This window comes from Rhinolophus ferrumequinum, chromosome 25 (genome assembly GCF_004115265.2).
Source record: "Rhinolophus ferrumequinum isolate MPI-CBG mRhiFer1 chromosome 25, mRhiFer1_v1.p, whole genome shotgun sequence".
In the NCBI taxonomy this organism is placed as follows: domain Eukaryota; kingdom Metazoa; phylum Chordata; class Mammalia; order Chiroptera; family Rhinolophidae; genus Rhinolophus; species Rhinolophus ferrumequinum.
Window position 1 is genome coordinate 23,529,433 of NC_046308.1, and position 21,141 is coordinate 23,550,573.

Genomic DNA, 21,141 nt, shown 5'->3' on the forward strand with positions numbered 1-21,141 from the left:
TACTAAGATATTATCATTGGGGAAGCTGGGTGAAGGGTGGCACATGGGAACTCTGCTATTATTCTGCAATTTCCTGTGATGCAAAGTATTTCAAAAACGAAATGTTGTATAAAGAGAAAAAAAGTACTGAAGCACTTTGCAGTCCTGAAGCACATTCCAAGTACTGAATAAATGTTTATGAAAATTAAAGGTCCATCAAGACGGGTCCTGAAAAGAAGAAGGAGCCCTGTGCTGCAGCCAGCATCTGGCAGGGGCAGCGGAATGAGGGGCTGTGTCCTGCAGAGAAGTACAAAGGGCCAGGGCAGCACAGAAGGGATGGCTCCTGAGATCAAGGCAGTCAGGGGGGCGTGGGGCACTGACAGCATCTCTTTGTGGCCAAGAACACCCTGAGACATAACTGTTTCTATTCGGCTGCAAAACACAACCCCTGGGATGGAGCCCCAGGCCACCCCAACCTCCTCGGGGTCCTTACTCCTGTCCAGGGGCAGGAGGAGTGCCTCAGTGTCACTTAACCTTTCTGGTAGCCCAGAAAAGGCTTGGAGCCTTTTCTCTCCAACAAAGACAGAGCTTGTCGGAGCTTTCCCATGCTTTTCTTGATACCATCTTAAGCAAAGGAATAAAATCCATGTTGCCTTGAGAGAATGTGTCAGGGTCTCGGAAGCGTGGTACTCACTCTGTGGAGCTGCCGTAGACACAACAGCCATGCCGTGGGGAGCCATCCCTGAGGGGCCTGGGGGTGGCTGCCCGGAGAGGGGCATTGGCTGCCCCATGGCGCCAAGGCCGCCCATCCCGCCCAGGGACTGTCCTGGGCCCCGAGAAGGCATGCCAATTCCAGCTGCTCCTGCGGCAGGTCCGCCAGTCAGGCTCTGTAGCGCGTTCATAGGGTCTGTGGGAACACAAGGGCACCGCGTCTCAGGGAAGCACCCACGGAATCGGGCGTGGCTCTGAAGGCTGTGAAGCCTCGTGGAGCACACATTTCCTGCCGCCTCCCTCAAATCCCCAAAGGGTGAGAAGCCAGGATCCTGGAAGCCTCTCAAACCCCAGCCCAACTGCCTGTGACAGCCCAGGGGGCAGAACACCAGGTGTGTTTGTTACTGCTTCAGGCCCGTGAGCCTTACTGGGCAGGGGGCATGTGCCACACTTCTAGTCTGGCCTGTGTCAGGGTCCTCACGTTGAGGGACAAATTGGCCCTTCAGAGGAGCTGGCGGCCCCTGCCCCTCCTGCTGCATAAGCACACAACTTAAGAAAGTGAATTCACAGTTATTCTCTGAAAACTACTACAACACATTATTGTAGTGAATATACCATAATAGTTCTCTCCGAAAGAGCTAAAAATTTTAGATAACATCTCAACAATTACGTGAGCTTTCATCATCTGTTTGCTGGGCAAAACCAGTATCTAAGTGAAATATGACGGGGCAGTACCATCTGACAGCACAGTCTGCCAGGAAGAGGAAGGATGGGGAGGTGGGCACAGCTGCAGTTCTCACGGCCGCCCAAGGTCCTCTTTCTGTGAACTTTCTCCTCTGGTAACAGCTTAACCCCAAGCACACGCAGGATCCACAAACTCATTCCTGCCGCCCCAGAGCCAAGATTGGGAAAAATTTGAGTTCAAAAAGGAAAAATTCTTACCACTAACGGAAGCTTGAGATTTCTTGTTATCTATATTTAAAAAAAAAAAAAAAGAAACGTAAACAAAGTTTTATATAACCACATATTTCCACAGTAAGTCAGTTTTACAGGCATTTGCCCCAGAGATCATTTGCTAAAAACTGAGCTGACCCTGCCTAGAAACTCGCCAAAACATACCTCGAAGAGTGAGTGCGTGGTGAGTGTACGTATGCACCCATGTCTTTCTCTCTCCCCCCACCCCATACCTGGCAGCGCTGATGCGCAAGGGGACCTGGGGGAAGAGGGTACAGAACCGGCCCCATGGTCAACATGGGGCCTCAGAGCACTGCCCCCAGACTGAGACTCACTCACTCTGGGCCTACTCTAGCTCTCCTTCCTTCCCAGGTCCAGAGTCCCAGCCTGGGCCCTGAGCAACAGACAAGAAAGTTATAGGGACCCACAATGGGCCCAGAATGGTGCTGAAAATTCCATGACACTGCCATTTTCAGCCTCCTCTGATGAGGCAGCGTCTCCATTTTCTAGTTGAGGAAACTGAGGCTGGCCAAGACTGGCTTGAAGCCAGATCTAGCTGGCCCAGCACCAGGTGGGAAACTGCTGCACCAGTTCCATCGTCTCCTGAGGAGCCGGTGAGATGGCTGCAGACACTGTAGCCCACAGTGCTGTGTATGCCAACATGCCAGGGCCACCTCGCCAACAGGCCAGCCCAGCCCCACCAACCAAGCCCCTTGTCAGGACAAACCAGGGCAGTCCTTCCAGGCTGCTCATTCCCCGGCTCCTAGTCCCATCTCCTCCTGTTCTATACTCCATAGGACCTTCCCAAACATGGAGAAGAAAATGAAATCTCCTGGCCATTCTGGTAAAAAGTGTGGAAAGAAACTGTCCACAGGAAGGCTCTGGGGTTCTCCCTTAGCCCGGCATTACTGACACGGAGGCTGTAGCTGCCTCTACAACCACAGGGGAGCAGCAACTGGACTTGCCAAGTGCCCACTCCAAGGACAGGCCACATCAAAAGAAGCCCATCTCCCGGTGTCACACAACTGCAGGCAGGCAGGAGGCGCCAGGTGGCTGAAACCAGAGTGCCGGGCAGTCCCAGTTTCCTTTAGCAACTGGAGTCATCCAGGAACACTCAGTGTCTCCATGTTTCTACATAACACGAGAGACCACCAGAACCCTGACCCTGGGATGCAATGCCAGTCACTTCTGAAGAGCCACGGCTGCTGCTGGGCTTGGCTGACAGGACCAGAAAGGACCCTGGGAATCCGAGGAGCCGTTTCGGAATGTGGCAGGGGCTGGGTGACACAGCAGGGAGCGAGAGGCAGGATTTAGAAATTGGCCTCAGAAGCTTCCAGCCCGACAGAAACACACATTTAGGTCAGGCCTCCATGGGTCAATAAAATCAACTATTGGGGAAGGAAGTTTCTGTTCCAGGGTAAACTGCTTATTTAAGAACTGCCTACAGATAAAAGCAACAGTCCGTTTAAAAAAAGATTAAACGGACCAGCAAAAACAGAGTCCGGTTGAAACTACGTCGAGGCGAACATTTCCATTGTGCCAAAATCAGCATTTTTGAGGCCGAGGCTCTGGAAAGATGGGAACTATGGACTCAAATGCAAGGTAATGAGGAAGCGCAAGAAAACAGGAGCTTTCACACACATTCTGACTCAAGGACTGTGGCCGAGAAGGTCGCCACCACAGGACAGGCCGGCCTCCCTCAGCTATCACAACCACCCAGAAATGCAAAGTGTTACTTACGAATGTCTCGAAAGTGGATAATGAGCCTGGCGACCAGCGAGAGGTATTCGTCCTAAAAGCAAACACAGGAAGCAGTTTAATTCCACATGAAGTCAAGCATGTGATTCCCCTTTCCCACCCCTCGCCCTCCCAGGCCACCACGCTAAGGCCACTGCCCGATTCAGCCTCCTCTGGAATCCGACTCTCAGAGAAAAGCTGTCAGTGCTCAGCTACCGCCGGCCAACAAAAGGCACAGAGAAACAGACAAACAAGAAGGGTACCAACAGCCTTCAAACGGTGGCTCCTTCCACCCTGCTGTAAACTCCTCCGAGAGAGGGCCAAGAGCCAGCTCAGGCACCCCTCTTTTCCGAAGGGACAGTAGGTCCAGAGGGGCCGAGGTCACAAGCCATATCAGAAATAGTCATGGGCGGGCCGCATTTGTCTTTGCACTATTTGTATCAAAGTACTTTCGCTTTTACTACCCAGCTTGTTGCTTTTTCACTGCTGACGTCACACTTGCATGCAAATCTGGATGTGCGCCCCTGGCTGTGCTTTCAGAGATCTGTGTTCATCAGAATTTACTAAGGGAAGTGAGAGGACGCAGTGCCACTCAAGGGTGGCAGGTGAAGGCCACTGCCGAGGGCCCTCTTTGTCCCAGCTGCTGTGTTTGTGGAGCTGCCCAGCGGGGCCTGCCTTCCACCAATTGTCCTCTTTGCAACCAAGGACACTCACTCCTGGTATTCCAGGGAAATCATCACTATGAGTTTGTCCTGTGGCCAACAAAGGGATATCTGAGTTAAAATCTTATTTTACAGAAACTCTACAATCCTCCCCCTCCTCAAAATGCCCACCCTTTCGGCAAGGAAACCCCGAAAGGGCAAAGCCTTCGCTCTCTGCCCTGCTCACATGACCCTCCTCCTAAGGCACTGACAGCGAGTCCACTTGACAGCAGACTGACCAGACAACACCCAGGCCCCAGCCGCAGCACCTGTGGTGGTCCTGCCCCAGGACAACATGCCTGTGAGGCCAGGGACACAGTGAACCTGTCATGTGAACACCTCAGGAAAGGGAAATAAAAGGAAAGTAGTCTCAGATGAATGTAAAACTATAAGCCTATTTTCTGAATCTTTACTATCCCTCATCTATCTCTAAATGTCACCCCACCACTGTTTTTCCAGCCAGGGGCATGAGCAGGGGAAACAATGAGGGGGGAAGGCAAAGCTGGAATGATAAGCACATCACAGGGGGCAGGTACAGAAAGAGGGACCGTGAGGCTCTGCTGGACACTTAGGAGGTCCCAATTTCCCACGGCGCCCACCGATTTCTGGTAGGAAAGACAATGTAATGTGCTGGGAGTGAAGGGGCCCCCCGGAGCTGGGGCTCGTGTGTGTGGACCACCTGCCGAGGCTGCTCCTTGAAGGACAGCAGTGTGATGAGAGGGAAGCAAGAGAGGCAGTGGTGGGGAAGCTCAGGAAACGAGGGGGCCAAGTACGAGGGGACGGGGGCTGGAAGCTGCCAGGTCAACAACGTCTGATGCCTTGTGAATGCCCTGGGCCATCTTTTAGGTGGGCGATACCTTAAAAAAATTTGAGTTTTCTCCACTTCCATGAAAGGTAAAACAAGAGGAAACAGGTTTAAAAAGCAACCAGATACTTTTACTCACACACAGTAAATGGGGCTCAGGAGCATGTCCCCAAAGCCCTTCCCATAGAACCAGGACCAGAACTCAGAGCCAGGGGCGCAGATGCCACCTCACTGCAGTCCCAGCACCATCCCCTGGCCCAGAGTGGGGCGGCTAGCATGGTCTGCTCCTGGCTGAGGCTGCCCCATTGGTGGAGTGGAAGCTCTCAGGACCAGACCAGTGTGAGGAGGCCTGAGCGTGACCATCTGACAGGAGAAATGGGCACAGGAAGCAGCCACATCGCTGCCAAGGGCCTTTCTTGTGGGTTAATGCATCTTCAAAATCCTTGCAAAGGGCAGTTCACGCAGGAACCATCAGGGGTTGAGGGCTGCAGGTCAGCGGCAAGCGCTCCTTTCCAGAGGAGACCCTGGGATCCGAACTGCACCTCTGATAGTCCCCAGGCCGGCTGTCTTATTCTCCCGGCTCCTAAATATCCATCTGCAGAACACTGGCACCCTGATAGCCTCCCCAGGTGTGAGAATTCCGGGTCCCCGCCCAGACAGATATGTTAGGGTACCCCCTTCTGCTCCAAGGCACCTCGCCTCTCCAGGAGTGCTCCAGGAAAGGCGCAGAAGAGCATATAGCTTCCCTGGCCTTCAATCAGTCCTCACCACCTCCTCTGCTCAACATCGAAAATGTAAGTAAGTGTTCAGGCGGCCCTTGGGGCTGGGTATTACCAGACTCGGGCACTGACGTGGTGCCAGCACAGCCCTAAACATTTTACATATACTAATGCATTTAATTCTTCCAACCACTCAATTAGCAGGTACTACTAACATGCTTGGTTTGCAGACAAGAAGACAGAAATGTTAGGAAAAAAACTTCATATAGTTTAAACATTTGCTTGACCTATTCAAGTCTCATACAAGGCTCCAACAATAAGGGTGAAAAACGTCTCCCCCACACAGATGTGGAGTGAGCAGCAGAAGGGACACACATATGCTCCACATAAAATACTACACACCACACACTATACCCCACACACTACCTTTGTTGTAAGACCTGGGGAATCTGAATACATATATTTGCTTATATCGGCAAAAAGAAATGCCAGAAGGATAAACCAAAATTGAAGGTCAACAGTTACCCCCAGACGTATCAGGAACTGGCTGGAAATGAGAGACTTCCCACCTTGTCAACATGGCTTTCACATTGGAAAAGTGTGTTAAGTCTTTTACCAACTCGAGATAAAACCAAATTGAAAGAAATAAGTACAATTCCTAAAAATTCAAAATAAACCAAAACATATAAGCTGGATAAGGAAACACATGAGCATATAGGGAAAAGAATTCTTTTCTGTGATCATTTTAAAAAACAAAAAGCAAACAAAACAAAAAACTGCATGTCCTGAGTGGAAGAGATACTTTTTAAGGACAAACAGAGCTGCAAAAAATTCTTAAACTTCATTGCATATTTAGTTATTATTTGTTACTAATATTAGTGGTAATATTAGTCTGTTTATTCTGAAAGTACTTTAGAGTAAAGCAAGTAATTATGCTAATGATATGAGAAGCCAAGATACTCATAGTAAGAGAAAATATACATGTTTAAAATGAAAATAAAACCCTGTAAGGTCAAATTTGCATTAAAAACATGAGTGAAATTATGCGGTTTTTGAGGTTGTTGTTTTTCAAAAACATAACTCTGTACACAAACAGGCGCAGAAGCCATGAGCAGTTCTGAATACCATTCCACCCTCTAAAAGGAATGAGGGCCCCACAAAGGAATGGCCGATTCCAGGCCGAGATGCAAGTAAGCTATAAAAGACGAGAGATGAAAGACGAAAGGGGTCATGCATGACAGGGGCCCCAAGAGGGACAGGAGGGTCCTTCGGGGCTGCCACTGGGGGAGGATGGGATCAGCTAAGCATCAAAATGAACCACTGCAATGGACTGAAACACACCAGATGCAGTGCCCCAAGCTCATAATGTTACTCACAGGAAGAGAACCCACCCTCACCCCCATCCTGAAGATCCACTGGTCCCCCTGGGGGTCTCAAGGGCAGTAACTCTTTGCCCTGGAAAGAAAGAATGGACAGAAAAGTATTCCTGGTAGTCCTGAACAGGCTGTGTTTCAAGCAACCAGGTAGTCCTAGTTGATGAAAGAAAACGCTTCTTTGCAGAAAAGTTCCATCTATAAATGTGAAAGAAAAGCCAGAATTAAGAACAATTACCATTTTGCAATACCCAGTTAAATGATGGTACCGTTAGATGATAAATGGAAGAACTTTATTATGAGAAGTCAGGCCCTCACTTTCTGAACTCCTGACCAACTGTGGCCTTGTGGGAAAACTGAGATCACTGCACCCTCTACCCTTTCAATCTAACACTCAGTTCACAAGAAATAAAGGAGAGGCAGAAGCGAGTCAGACAATAGGGAATGCAGCTCACAGAAACATGGATGTTAAAAATTCTGCCACTTAGGACTCAAGAAGGAAGTGAGGAACTGGTAGAGAAAGCTATTATCTTAAAGAATACACATATCATCAAAAACAGAATGCTGGTAGAAAGATCAACATTAAAGGTTTTTCTGGTGAGGGCTCAGAGGGAATGAGGAAGATGTTACTGCAAAATGGAACAAAGAGTTTCATGTAGTGGCAGAAACTTTTGCTGAATTGTGTCCTACATTGTGTGGAAGGCAGAAGTCACAAGCGATAAAACTGGGTATTTGGCTGAGTAGACTTCCAAGCAAAATGTTGAAGGCTGGCCTGGTTACTTCTTGCTGCTTATAGCAAAATGTGAGAGGGAAGAGATAAACGGAGGGAAGAACTATTAAGCAAAAAGCCCTGGGACTTGATGATTTGTGAAATTCCCAGGCCACTCAGACTGCAAAAAACGTTAAAATTAGGAGATTGTTAGGAGATGTCCTGTGGAGAGAAGTCCGCGAGTGTGGCCAGACAAATTTTGCTAGTGCCAAAGAGATTAGCCACGTAATTCATAAATCCCCTCAATCGTCTCATGGAAGCCAGATATAAGGATGAAATTATCCAGGAAAGATCTGAGGAGAAACCTCTTGTCTAATGACATGAATCCTGTCACATACACAAGAGACCCACAAGGTTTCTGAGTGTCATACCAGCAGAAACACTGCCAGCTTGGACTGAAATGAATGAAACTGCATGAAATCAAGGGGTAGTATCAGACTCCCAAAATTCTACAGGCAGGAAACAAGCTGATAAAACTACTCAGCCAAAAACACGTGCTACTCTTCAAGAAAAGGAAAGATGACCACAAGGGCAGAACCTTGGGCCCAGAGGCCAAAGCCACAGACCAGATTACGGTAATTTGTTACAGTAGCTCCTGTCTCTATATATTTGCCTATTCTAGGCATTTTATACAAATGCAATTATATAACATGTGGTCCCTTGTGACTGTTTTATTGTACTTAGCATAATGTTTTCAAGGTTCATCCATGTTGTAACATGTCTCAGTACAGTTAACCCTTAAACAACACAGGGCTTAGGGGCGCTGAGGAAAATCTACATATAATTTTTGACACCTCCAAAACTTAACTACTTACAGCTCACTGCTGGACAAAAGCATTATTGATAACATAAACAGTCTTAACACAAATTTTAGATGCTTTATGTATGAGGTGTGATCAAACAATACGGTGAATGTTTAATTTAAAATAAATTTATTACAGTAAAAGACACATTGCCATTAATCCTCCTCACTTCAAACACACTTATCCCATTGTTCTTGCCACTTCCTGAGGCAGTTCTGGAAGTCCTCTTCCATGAGTGTCTTTAGTTGTGCTGTCTTGGCTGCCTCGATGTCCTGAATCATTTTGACTTGGGGGAAGAGCCAGAAGTTGCACGGTGCCAGATCCAGTGAATAAGGTGGATGAGGACACACCGTAATGTGTTGGGTTTTTTTTCAAGTGTGTTTTTCCAGGACCCATGAGCTCCAAGTCAAGTAGCTGTTTCAATCTAGTTGTGGAGCGGGCAGCTCACAGTGGCCCATGTGGGGATCGAACCGGCGACCTTGGTGTTAAGAGCACCGCGCTCTAACCAACTGAGCTACCCGGCCGCCCCTCACTGTGGTTTTGAATTGCATTTCCCTAATGACAGGTGTGATGCTGAGCAGCTTTTCCTTTACTTCTTGACCACTTGTGTATCTCCTTTGGAGCAAGGTCTAGTCAAGTCCTTTGCAAATTTTAAAATTATTGTTGTTATTATTATTGAGTTGTAGCAGTTTTTTTATATACTCTGGATACCAGTCCTTTTTCAGATACAGGACTTACAAATATTTTCTCTCAGTCCATGGGTGACCTTTTCACTCTCTTGAGGGTGTCCTTTGATGCACAACAGTTTTTAATTGTGATGAAGTCAAATTAATCTATGTTTTCTTGTAAATGAGGGTTTATTTTTAGACTCTCAGTTCTTCGCCATTGAGCTGCACATGTATCCTCGTGCTAGTATTACATGATCTTCATTACTGTAGCTTTGGAGTACATTTTAAAATTTGGAAGTGTGGGCTTTCCAATTTTATTCTTTCCCAAGACTATTTTGGCTATTCTAGGTCCCTTGAATTTCCTCAGGATAAGTCTGTCACTTTCTACAGTCTGTTTGAAAGTTTTCCTCATACATTGAAAAATATATCAAATCCCAGAGCAGGTGATCCAGAGCCAATATTCTCAGCAACATGGGAGCTTTGATAAGTACTGCACTGTGATTCACATATTTTAACATTTTATTGCTATAAATTATAAAATATTTTACGCATACAATGAATAAAGCAAAAATGCCAGTGGGTCCTTTACCCAGCTGAAATTTAAAAAAAAAAAAAGATAGAAAGAAAAAAGAAAGTAAGAGGAAAAAAACTCGCCATGCTATCCCTGACTTGCAGTACACCTCAGCTCACCGGTAAACTGGAGAAAATGTTGCAAGGAATAGTCAGTGTTTGTAAAGCACTTCTCTCAGGGCCTCAATTCATGCTGTTGAAAATATAGCTACTGAAAACCAAACAATCTGAATTCACAACTAAGCTGAAAAAGTACGTTTACTAAGGATGGTGCAGGAGGAGTCTAGGCTGTCACGCATTTGGACAGAATGGAGCGAAGGAGCACCGTCTACTGAAGCTTCATCATGAACCAGTTGCGCCCAGGCCTTTCTAGCAGATCTCAGCAGTTAAAAAAATGCTAGGCTTTTCATGTGTTCATATTTTTTAATGCACACAATCAAGCTTTTCTCAGCTCGATGACTGTGCTTCTAATGCCTGAACTCTTGGGCAGTCCAATCACCGTCCTTGATTAAAGAGGGAAGCAGATGTATTCAGATTCAGGCACAAGCCGGACCCGGGGCTTGTGAGGTCCCTTCACGGCTGACAGAGGAAAGTGTCTCCCTTTACCAGCTGCACACAGCCATCCCCTCCCTTGCTGGGAATGCAGCTGGACCTGACCAGTTTCCTAGGCTGTGCTCTTCCACACTTATTCCAGCCGGTTGGTTGTTCAGTTCGGGCCCTCCTCTCTGATTAGTTCAAAGGTGGCTTCCCATTTCTGATGCTCTCAGCCTCCCTGGTCCCCGAGTTTCACCTTGGCCCCCCAGTGGGGATTTGGTTCTGCACTAGTCATTTCTACACTGTAAACCAGAGACATGTACTACTTTTACATAACACTATGTGAAAGAGTTGATTATGTTTAACATATACACTTAATTTAAAAAGAACTAAGCTATAAACAAATGTGCAGAAATGCCCCCCACTGTAGTAAGCATTACTCACTACCACTACAGGGACTGAAACAAGAGGTCCCGGGACCCCCGACTATGTTCTCAACCAGGGGTTTCCGAATCTTCCCAAACCTTCAGAAGGCAGGGTCAAGGGTCTGGAGCTGTGATCACGATTAATCACTACTTGTGCTCGCTTGGGCAGCACATATGCTATTCATCACTACCCCCAGGCCCAGTTATCTTTGCTTCTGTCAGCCTCCTTTAGGCAGAGTAGTCCCACCGGTACGCATTAAGGTGTTAAAAACGCAAGAGGCTATTCGGGTGTGTCTGCTTTGATTGATGGGAGGCAGTAAGACCAGCTGGGCTCCCATCCTGGCTCCACTTCCGCCTGACTGTGTGACCTCCTGCGCAAGTTACTTAGCGTCTGTGTGCCTGAGACTCCCTATCCGCAAACTGGGGAGACTGGTACTCTATCTACTTCCTACGGCTGATATGGGGTCAAACGAACTCACACAGGAGAAGCCCACAGACCAGGGCACTGCAAGGAGACACCACTTTAGAGGGAACAAATGGGGGTCTGGCTGCTGGACCGGGAGCTGGCCAATGACAGATGGGAAGGGCTTTAACTTGGGGTGCTAGCATTCACGCTGGAAACATGAATTCATGCCAGGTAATTTGGTGAATTCTTTGAGACAAGAGCACACAAGGTTTTCCTGCTCTGGGATGTACACGAGGCAGCCTGGGGTGCCCATTAGCAACCCCGTTTTCTTTCAGGCTAACCACCTGTGGACCCACCAGCTTGCCAGGATTCCAGGGGAAGGTCGGCCCCTTCTCTATGGCCTCCTCTGCCTCCCAGGCCTTCCAGAAGCCCAGGAAACAGAGAAATCACTCTTCCCCATCCTTTTCCCTGCTCCAGGGTCCCACCTTTTAAATTCTTTCAGTCACTCTAATGGGGTCTCAGGTGGGAGGTGCAGGTAACAAGCATGCGGAGTGACATGTGACCTGGAGAGGCCTCCGAAGTCCCACCTGTGAGGAAGGGGAGCTCTGACTGGCGTGTGGCTCCAGGAGGAGCTTGAATGGTAGTAAAAAGCTGGGCACCAGCCAACAGGCCTAAGCAGTATGTCTTGCCCTGTAAAAAAGACAGGAAATTTCCAACACCTCTTATAAATTCCTCTCTTCCAAACAGTCAAGGCCTTGTCTTGGAGTTCGGGATTGAGACCCAGGTTAAACAAAGGAAATGGGACTAACACTGTGAAGGTCGGCTGTGTGAGGGCGCTTTTGCCTGTCAAATGCCCCCTCTGCGATGAAAGGCTTATTCCCCAGCTGCCGGGAGACTCTGTGGTTGCCAGTCTCCGAGACAGCCATCAACCATCACCGGCATCCTGGACACACGGGCTGCTGCTCACCTCAAAAGCTGGAGGTGATTCCCACTGCCCTGAGTCTGCACTGCCTTAGCACCTGCTGTATGCACGTGACGTTCTAGGACCCCTGAGGATGGGCAGCACCCACTCCCTCCTCCTTGGAAACCAGCTGCCATGCTGCTATGCTGCAGGAGACACCACGTGGAGGTCATTTCGGGAAAACCATGTGCAGACATGAAAGTGAACCGTGATGAACCCTCCAGCCCAGCACAGCTGCCAGCTGGATGCAGCTGCATGAAAGGTCACAAATGAGACCCGCAGAATGTCAAACAGGCAATTCCAATTGCCCCAATTCTGTGAGTCAGTCACAGAATCAAGAGAAATAACTCATTGCTTTAGGCCACTAAGTTCTGGGATAGTTCCTTATGAAACAAGAGATAACAAACAATACTGAACCAACAAATTCTGCATTTCAAAAGCTAACATAGTTCAATAAGCCCTCATCAAAGCTCTTTTAATTATAAGAAAATGCAAACTAACAAAAACAACAAATAATCCCATCCCCCAAATATTTGCAAATTATATCTACGAGACATATCCAAAATACATAGACTTTTAACAGTCTAAATAAAAAGACCAACAACCCAATTTTAAAATGGGCAAAAGATCTGAATAAACATTTCTCCAAGAAAAATATACAAATGACCAATAGCACATGAAAAGATATTCAATATCATTAGTCACCAAGGAAATGCAAATCAAAACCACAACGAGATACTACTTTACACTTGTTATGATAGCTATAATAAAAAAGACAATAACAAGTGTTGATCAGGAGTAGAGAAACTGGAACCACATATACTGTTGGTGGGAATGTAAAACGGTGCAGCTGCTTTGGAAAACAGTCTGGCAGCTTCTCAAAGGTTCAACAGTTACCGTATAATCCAGCAATTCCACTCCTGGGTATATAGCCAGGAGAAAAGAAATTGTATGTCCACAGGAAAGCTTGTATACAAATGTTTATAGCAGCGTTATTCATAATAGCCAAAAGGTGGAAATAATTTAAATGCCCATCAAATGATGACTGGATAAATAAAATGTGGTATATCCATACAGTGGAATATTATTCACCAATAAAAAGGAATAAAGTACATGCCACAACATGGTTCATGGATGAACCTTGGAAACAGAATGCTAAGTGAAATAAACCAGTTGCAAAAACATATACTTGCATAAATGTATGACTGTATTGATATGAAAAGTTCAGAAAAGGCAACTCTATAGTAATAGGAAGCAGGTAAGTGGTTGCCCGGGACTGAGGGTAGAAGGAAAATGGTGACAGCAAATGGATATGGAGTTTCTTTCAGAAAACGTTATAAAATTTAGATTGTGATGATGGTTGAACGACTCTGAATATCCTAAAGACCACTAAATTGTACACTTTCAATGGGTAAATTGTATAGTATGAGAAATATATCTCAGTAAAGATTGTTTTAAAAGAAAATGTTTATCATATACAAGGTGTGATCAAAAACTATGGTGAATGTTTAAATAAAAAAAATTTATTACAGTAAAAGACACATTGCCATTAATCCCCCTCAAAATATTCCCCCTCACTTCAAACACACTTATCCCATCATTCTCGCCACTTTCTGAAGCAGTTCTGGAAGTCCTCTTTCGTGAGTGTCTTTAGTTGCACTGCTGTGGCTGCCTCAATGTCCTGAATCATTTTGACTTTGGGGAAGAGCCAGAAGTTACATGGTGCCAGATCTGGTGAACAAGGTGGATGAGGACACACCGTAATGTTTTATTTGACAGAAATTACCCTGTACCAGAAATGATGTGTGACACAGAACATTGTCATGGTGGAGGATGATTTATAGCACACTTTAAAACACACCTTCTTTCAACTGGAGCTCACAGCCACCTGATTGCACGGAATAAGTTGAAACTTATCACACGCTGTTATTAAGGTTTGATGTGCCACTTCTCATATTGGAGATCCCTGCCTTTCCATTGGATGGTACTGAGGCCCCACTTACTGTATTTTTTTATCGCAATAGAAAGGCTCCGTGTCACACATCGCTTCTGGTATACAGCAATTTCTGACAAATAAAAACATTACGATGTGTCCTCATCCACCTTATTCACTGGATCTGGCACCGTGCGACTTCTGGCTCTTCCCCAAAGTCAAAATGACCATGAAAGTAAACATTTGAAGTGATTCGGGGCATTGAGGCAGCCACAACAGTGCAACTAAAGACACTCACGAAGGAGGACTTCCAGAACTGCTTCAGAAAGTGGCAAGAACGATGGGTTGTGTTCAAAATGAGGGGGAGTATTTTGAGAGGGATTAATGGCAATGTGTCTTTTACAGTAATAAATTATTTTTAATTTAAACATTCACCGTACTGTTTGATCACACCTGGGCAGGCCCTCCCTGCCCTCCTCAGTATGTATGCTCTCAGAGCTCTTCCTTGCACTTACATATGCTCATAAAAACACTCTCATGTGGAGGCGGCCGGTTAGCTCAGTTGGTTAGAGCGTGGTGCTGATAACACCAAGGTTGCTGGTTCGATCCCTGCATGGGCCACTATGAGCTGCGCCCTTCATGAAAAAAACAAAACAAAACAAAAACCAAAAAAGAGCCACACTTGTGTGCTCTGACCTCTAAGACAAGACTGTATAGACAGTTTCTGTTCTAGAACCTGCTTTCTCCAGCCAGTGATCTCTATCTTTTCATTTCACAAAACGTTCACCTCATCCAAACATTCAGACCATGTTCTAATTTTCCCAATTGATCTCTACATGTCTTACCAGTTTATTCCAAACAGTATCCAATCAAGTGCCATAAATAACATGTGCTTTTAATTCGTGACACACAAGCATGTCCCAGGGCTCCAGCACTGCACTCAGGCACAAATGCTCAGAGCCCCCCCAATACAGCAGAGGGTCAGAAGTCAGGGTCTGCATGAGGGCCAGCGCAGGTATGGGGCAGAACAAAAGCCCCGGGCGCCAGTCCCACCTGCCTGAGCCGAAAAACCTCAGACAAGCAGCCAGGCTTCTTTGCGTCTATTCTGCTTTATTTCTACGGTGTTTCCCTGAAAATAAGACCGGACCATCAGCTCTAATGCATCTTTTGGAGCAAAAATTCATATAAGACCCGGTCTTATTTTACTGTAATATAAGACCAGGTAATATAACAATGTAATAATATAATATAATATCAGGTCTTATATTAATTTTTGCTCCAAAAGATGCATCAGAGCTGATGGTCTGGCTCAATCTTATTTCCGGGGAAACACGGTATGAAAACAGCTCCGCCCCAGGAGAGCACACAGGTAGAAGGAGGTGGTCCCATGAAGCCCACAGTTCGCAGCCCAGGACAAGAGCTCACACAGCAGAAATCCTCCCAAACGCCTCCAGCTGTCAGAGTCCTACGCCTGCTTCCTTGATCAAGGCCTCAACCGCCACTAGCACCACCTTCATCACTTAACAAAAAGGCGACAGAAACTCTTCTGGGCCCTCGTGTCAGGGCCTTGTGGGGATTAGGTGAGGACCCGCTGGGAGGACTGGGGCTGAGGTCAGAGCCATTTCTTACTCAGAGCACTTGTCTCTCCTGAAGGAGCAATTGGGGCCTGAGTGCAGGCCCTGCAGGATTCACGGTAGCTAACCACGAATGGAGGGCACTGGCAGTGAGGCCCGGGGCCAGGCTCGGCCTGCATCCTGGCGGCCCACCCAGGACCCTCCCTGTGCTGGTACAGTGGACACACAAGGAAGACCCAGAGTGCTTCAGGCAAAGCTGACAGTGCCTGCGATCAATCAGCGAGCAGCCACAGGTCCCCACCTGCCAGGCAGAAGGGCTTACAGGGTCTGCATCAATCCCTCCCCTTCCTGAGCCGCTCTGCCGGTACTCCGCCCACCAGGCCTTACCCGGGTCTTGGCCTTCAGGAACACATGGCTCTCCATATCCTTGCTCGATTTACTGTGGGCCACACCAGCTTTTCTCATGGCATCCTCACTGCAAGACAAAAGGAGAAGGATGTTGACACATACCTACGAGTCCGCTCCCACAGGGTTCCTAGACCCCGACAGCAGCTGCCCCTGGATGGAAGGGGCCTGTCCTCTGGCACACCAGCCTGGCTGAGGTCCAGGAGAGGAAACAGGGAGGGGTGCTCAGCAGAGCAATGAAAGGCAGCTGAATAAGGGAGTAAGAGGGCAGGGCCCTAAGAATGAATAGGAAAGCTGGAGAAGCACAAAGCAGCCACCCCCAGCATGAGGGGGCAGGAGGGCCAAGCCCTAGGGGATCCCTCTGAGAAGGCTGAGCGGCCAGCCAGACTCTATTTCCTGCCCTCTCAGTGGCCTGGGTCCCCACCCAACTCTGGCATTAAGAGCAGTGGGACTTCAGCTCTGGCCTCCTCCTCTGTAAAACAAAGGGGCCATGAGAAGTCATCTCTCAGGCCCTCCGAAGGCAAAAGCCCCTATGTGGGATGTGCAGGTTTTCCAGGTGGGGCCCAGGAGATAAGCCCCGACTTCCATAACTTGTAGCTGGGGGCAGGAGGAGACAGACCACACGCAAGTGGAAAACATCTTAAAAACACATTTGCCAACACATGCACAGTCAAGATGGAATCCGACCGCACATTTCCTCACGCTGCTGCTCTGTGGAGTAGAGTGTGCACATGAGCAACGCACGACTCCTTCTGAATGGTAGCACGCATGCCCCCCGCCACACAAGGTAAGAACATGTGTGCATGTGTCAGAAAAGAGGGGGCATGTCAGGCTCAGAGCCTGCCCCGTCTGCTCACAGCCGGCCTTCCCTGGAGGACAGGCCTCCCTGCCCGTCTCCCCGGGGCTGGGCCTGCTGATGAGCAAATGGACAGCATGTCAGGGCTCTGCTGCCTCACCCGAGTGAATTAAACAAGCCCAGTCCAGCTGGTGCTAGAAAGCCTTGTGACTACTGCAATCAAACAAAACGCCCCAGGGGTGCTAAAACAGTGTGCACATGGGGCTGCAGGATCAGGTTTGTGACCCTTAAAGAAATCCCAGAAAGGAGGCTAAATGCTAAGAGATAGACAAGTCTGCATTAATGTATACAGAAAAGGAAGATGACACAGACCCACCACACTGCCAGATAACTCATTTAACATGTGTGAGTTTTGGGGTAACTGCCCCCCGTCTGCTTCCTCAAGCCTGCACCGTGGTGAGGAGGCAGCAACAGGTTCCTGCTGGGAAAGTACCCGGGGTGGGGCAGATGCACACGCAAGAGGATATGTGGCCAGGGTCATAAGAGAGGCGAGAGAAACGATGCAGGAGGACAACTCGAGATCTGACTCACGGGGAGAAGAGGCTGACCGGCCAGGAGGTCACAGCACTGACGTGTCGAGGCCGGCAAGGGCAGGCACTCCACGCGTGGAGATTGAGAGAGGCCACCTGGTAGGCTCTAAGTCCCTGAGCATTTCTGATGAGAGAAGTGACTGAGCAGACAGATTTTCAGAGGGCTCCTCACATGTGCCCCCCAGGACAGAACCTGTTCCCCTTCCCACCTTCCGACAGCAGCGTGAGGCACACCTTGCCACAGGACGACCCTGTGCTCTGCTCAGAGCAGAGCAGTGGGCACACAAGAGGGCATGTGCGGGCCATCAGGACAGCCTGGAGGCTGGCTGGACGGGGAGTGGGGAGGCCATGGGTAGAAGGCAGAGCCAGGAGCCGAGGTGTGAAGCACAGAGAGGCAGAGGAGGGTGCTGAGTGCTCTGTGGAGGAGACCTGATGACACAGACAGGCTCTGTGCCCAAGAACAGGGATCCCCGCAGGCTTAGCCAGGCTCCTGGCTGGCTCAAAGCCGTCCTCCCGAGCTGCTGGCTGGCCACCTTTGATGGGGTCAGCAGACGCACAGGCCCCACACAGACACTGCATCCTGACCGCAGCAAAGGCACCTGGCACATCCACAGAGACGGACTTACTGTAATAGCTCTGGGGCGGGGCGGGGGCGGGGGGGGCTCAGCAAGCCCGAAGGTACCAGATGCCAGGGCATCTGCTGGAGGAGCCCTACCCCCTCCTGGCCAGGCCAACATCACAGATGACACATTTGGCATGGGCACCAGCTGTCACTCAGCCAGAGGAGCACCGACAACATGGGAGGCCAGAGAAAGGCCTGTGCTGACAAGCTGGAACACACACCTTAACAACAGGAAACAGAACGCGGACAAACGGCCAGTTCTGCCTGTGAGCCACGAAAGGGGCTGTGCAGGTACGGAGCCAGGAGAAGGCCACTCCTGGCCAGCCCTGCGAGGCAGCACCGTGCCCATGTCACGCACTTGTCCCCTCCACGGCCGCACACAGAGCTGCCCTAACAGGCTCTGCAGATTTGTTGGCTGAAGAATAAACAGGTGCCCTGGGCACTGTTTTCAGTTCTGCAAACAAATTTTTTTTTTTTTAAATCGGGGAATACTGGGGAACAGTGTGTTTCTCCAGGGCCCATCAGCTCCAGGTCATTGTCCTTCAATCTAGTTGTGCAGGGCGCAGCTCAGCTCCAAGTCCAGTTGCCATTTTCAATCTTTAGTTGCAGGGGGCACAGCCCACCATCCCATGTGGGAAATCAAACCGGCAACCTTGTTGTTGGGAGCTCGCACCCTAACCACCTGAGCCATCCGGCCACCCCTCTGGAAGCTCAACAGCAGCTCGTTGTCTTCAGTCTAGTTGTGGAGGGCACAGCTCACAGGCCCATGGGGGAATCAAACCAGCAACCCTGTTGTTCAGGGCTTGCGCTCTAACCAGCTGAGCCATCAGGCCGCCCCTGCAAACCATTTTTTTTAATGTTTTTGCTCCTGTTTCTACTCTGCACATCATGCTCTGTAAAACAGAAGATGAGGCAAAAAAGAAACCAGACAGCTCTGCTCTGTTACTATGCTACCTTCTCCCCCAAGGAGAGGGCTTGTCCTTTCTTTTTCAGCCATCTCAGCATTTTGTCAGAGGCACCCGTCCTTGTTGGTTTCTAACTGCATGTTTCACTGCATTTTATACCCGTGCTAGGTTGTGTGTCCCTCCTTTGCACTCAGGACCTAACATACCCGCTGCATGAGCTGGTTGTAGGGACCCAGTCCCACACGGAGAGCAGCCCCGCAAGGGGCAGGCCAGGCTGCTCGCCAAAGCCCCCTCTGACCTCCCCGAGTTGCGCTTTGCTGTGGTCCCCAGAATGCCTGCAGAACAGCTGAACCTGAATGACAACTCCTCAGCTCTGCCTCCAGAAAACAAACCCCTTCTAGCAACTGTTCCTAAACAAAGGCCAACTACCCTACAAGGAGGCAACCCCAAACATGAGGTGAGTCTCAGAGACACAGCTGAGGAGAACCGGTACAGCCAGGTCAGCGCCACCCCCACACAGCGAGCCCTGAGGTCTGGGCCGCCCAGCCGGGGAAGGTCAGGGAGGAAAGTGGTGTCAGCTCACAAAGACAGACCCTAAATGGCCATCCCGCCAGTGCCAATACCAAGCCAGCCACCACCAAACTCAAGGTTGCCAGGGAGGCGTTAGCACCGTACCGGAAGGGCTCTGTCTGGTGGCCGCTGCCCGGGCGTGATGAGACCTCTGAGGGGATGGGCGGAGGACCGGCTGCTCAGAGCCGATGGCCTCTTGCTGTGACCTGGGCTCCACAACTCCCTTGGTCTAGCTTCCTCCTGGTCACCAGAGCTACACCTGTCCGCCTAGTCAGGGTTCCATGGCATCTGGTTTAGACCAGAGCCTCCTGAGGGAGGCCCCGTGAGCTCCCCAACCAGCAACTGGAGGAGGCCCTTACTGTCCAGGTCCCACCTACACAGAAGGCAGTGCACACCAAGAAAACACCCTGCAACCTTAGCTTCGTGCCCACCCATTGCCCAGACCAGAAACCTGGGAACGCGCTCTTCAGTCCCCATTCTGACCTCCATTCTCTAAGTTCAAATCCTCACCCTATCTCCCACTGCACCTGTGACGATCTCTCTGTCTCCAGGTCCCATTCCCACCCTGCCTCCTGTCAGCTCCCTAAGCCACATGGCTGGTGGCGGTGAGTGTGGGGCTAGCCTCACGGCAGGCAGCCCGTCCGCTGAGGCGTCTGCTCCCTTGCCCACCTGCTCACTCTCCCAGGGCCCTGTTGCCTACACGCTGCCAACCACACCCTATTTGCTGGGCCCGCCAACCTTGCTCCCACTCGGCACCCCCCTCTGGGCTTCACAGAAATCCTGTGATCCCTTTACCACACCCGTGGCACCTCCTGTGGGAATTGCTGCTTTCCTGTTTGCCGGCCCCACTGTCCTATGAGCACGTTGAGAGCAGACTATGACATCCACCTCTGTACGCAGCAGGCAGTAATAAGCATCTGACAAAACACTGGCTACTTGTAACACAAGGAGTGGTAGTGCCGTGTATTTTGGAACATGACGTGCAGAACCTGAGAATCACTGTGGCAGGCACGGAGGAAAGCAAGCCTTGAACAAGCACGTCCAGGCTGCAGTGGCCAGGGCGGCCGGAAAAAGGCATGTGCCGGGGCGGGCGGAAGCGCTGGGCAGCTGGACCTGTCAGGAAGTAGACAGAGGAGGAAGGGCCTGGGCTCCGGAATCACACAGACCGGGGCTCCAGTTCCGACCTGGCCACTCGCCAGCTCCGGGTCTCAGGAGCGAGCGAGTCCTCTTCATAAAGGAGCGCTCTGCAAGGGCTGTGCTGGGATGCAGGGCGGCGCACAGAGGGCGCGGAGCGTGAGGACAGGCCCAGCCTGCTCTTCCTTGCCTCCGCCCTGTTCCCAAAGTGGGAAACTCCATTTATCAACCGGAGTCCGGCCCTAGGCCGTGTCATCTGAATCAGTGCAGGATAAAGCCCACTGTGTGTCCTCGTGAAGGTACGCGTGGATGTCAGCTCAAAGTGCGCTAATGCCTTGGCCTGCCCCTTGCCAGTCCTGTGCCCAGCCGATGGCCCTGGATAAGGCACCACCTTGCAGCGCCTACACGTCCTCATCTGCAGAGGGAGGATGGCTGACAGTGCCCACTTCCCAGGGCCGTGCTGAGGATTACAGGAGTTAACGCCGTCAGCCACTTGG

At 49.7% G+C, this 21,141-nt stretch overlaps 1 protein-coding gene and 1 non-coding gene across 6 annotated transcripts in view; one reads left to right on the plus strand and one right to left on the minus strand.

The window, feature by feature from the left end:
- The window catches only part of MED15 (mediator complex subunit 15), a 59,694-nt gene that overhangs the window by 22,014 nt on the left and 16,539 nt on the right, over positions 1-21,141 (minus strand). For 4 of the 5 annotated variants that reach the window (XM_033097789.1, XM_033097787.1, XM_033097790.1 and 1 more), the window contains exons 2-5: positions 16,010-16,097; positions 3,385-3,436; positions 1,633-1,662; positions 674-886 (exon numbers count right to left, since the gene is read on the minus strand). In XM_033097789.1, coding sequence (XP_032953680.1) covers positions 674-886; positions 1,633-1,662; positions 3,385-3,436; positions 16,010-16,097 — 383 coding nt within the window. Of the gene's footprint in view, positions 1-673; positions 887-1,632; positions 1,663-3,384; positions 3,437-3,648; positions 3,789-16,009; positions 16,098-21,141 lie in introns of those variants that run through there. The other variant, XM_033097791.1, reaches the window with a different exon arrangement.
- TRNAI-GAU (transfer RNA isoleucine (anticodon GAU)) lies at positions 14,596-14,669 on the plus strand. The gene has a single exon. It is a non-coding gene; the product is annotated as a tRNA-Ile (tRNA).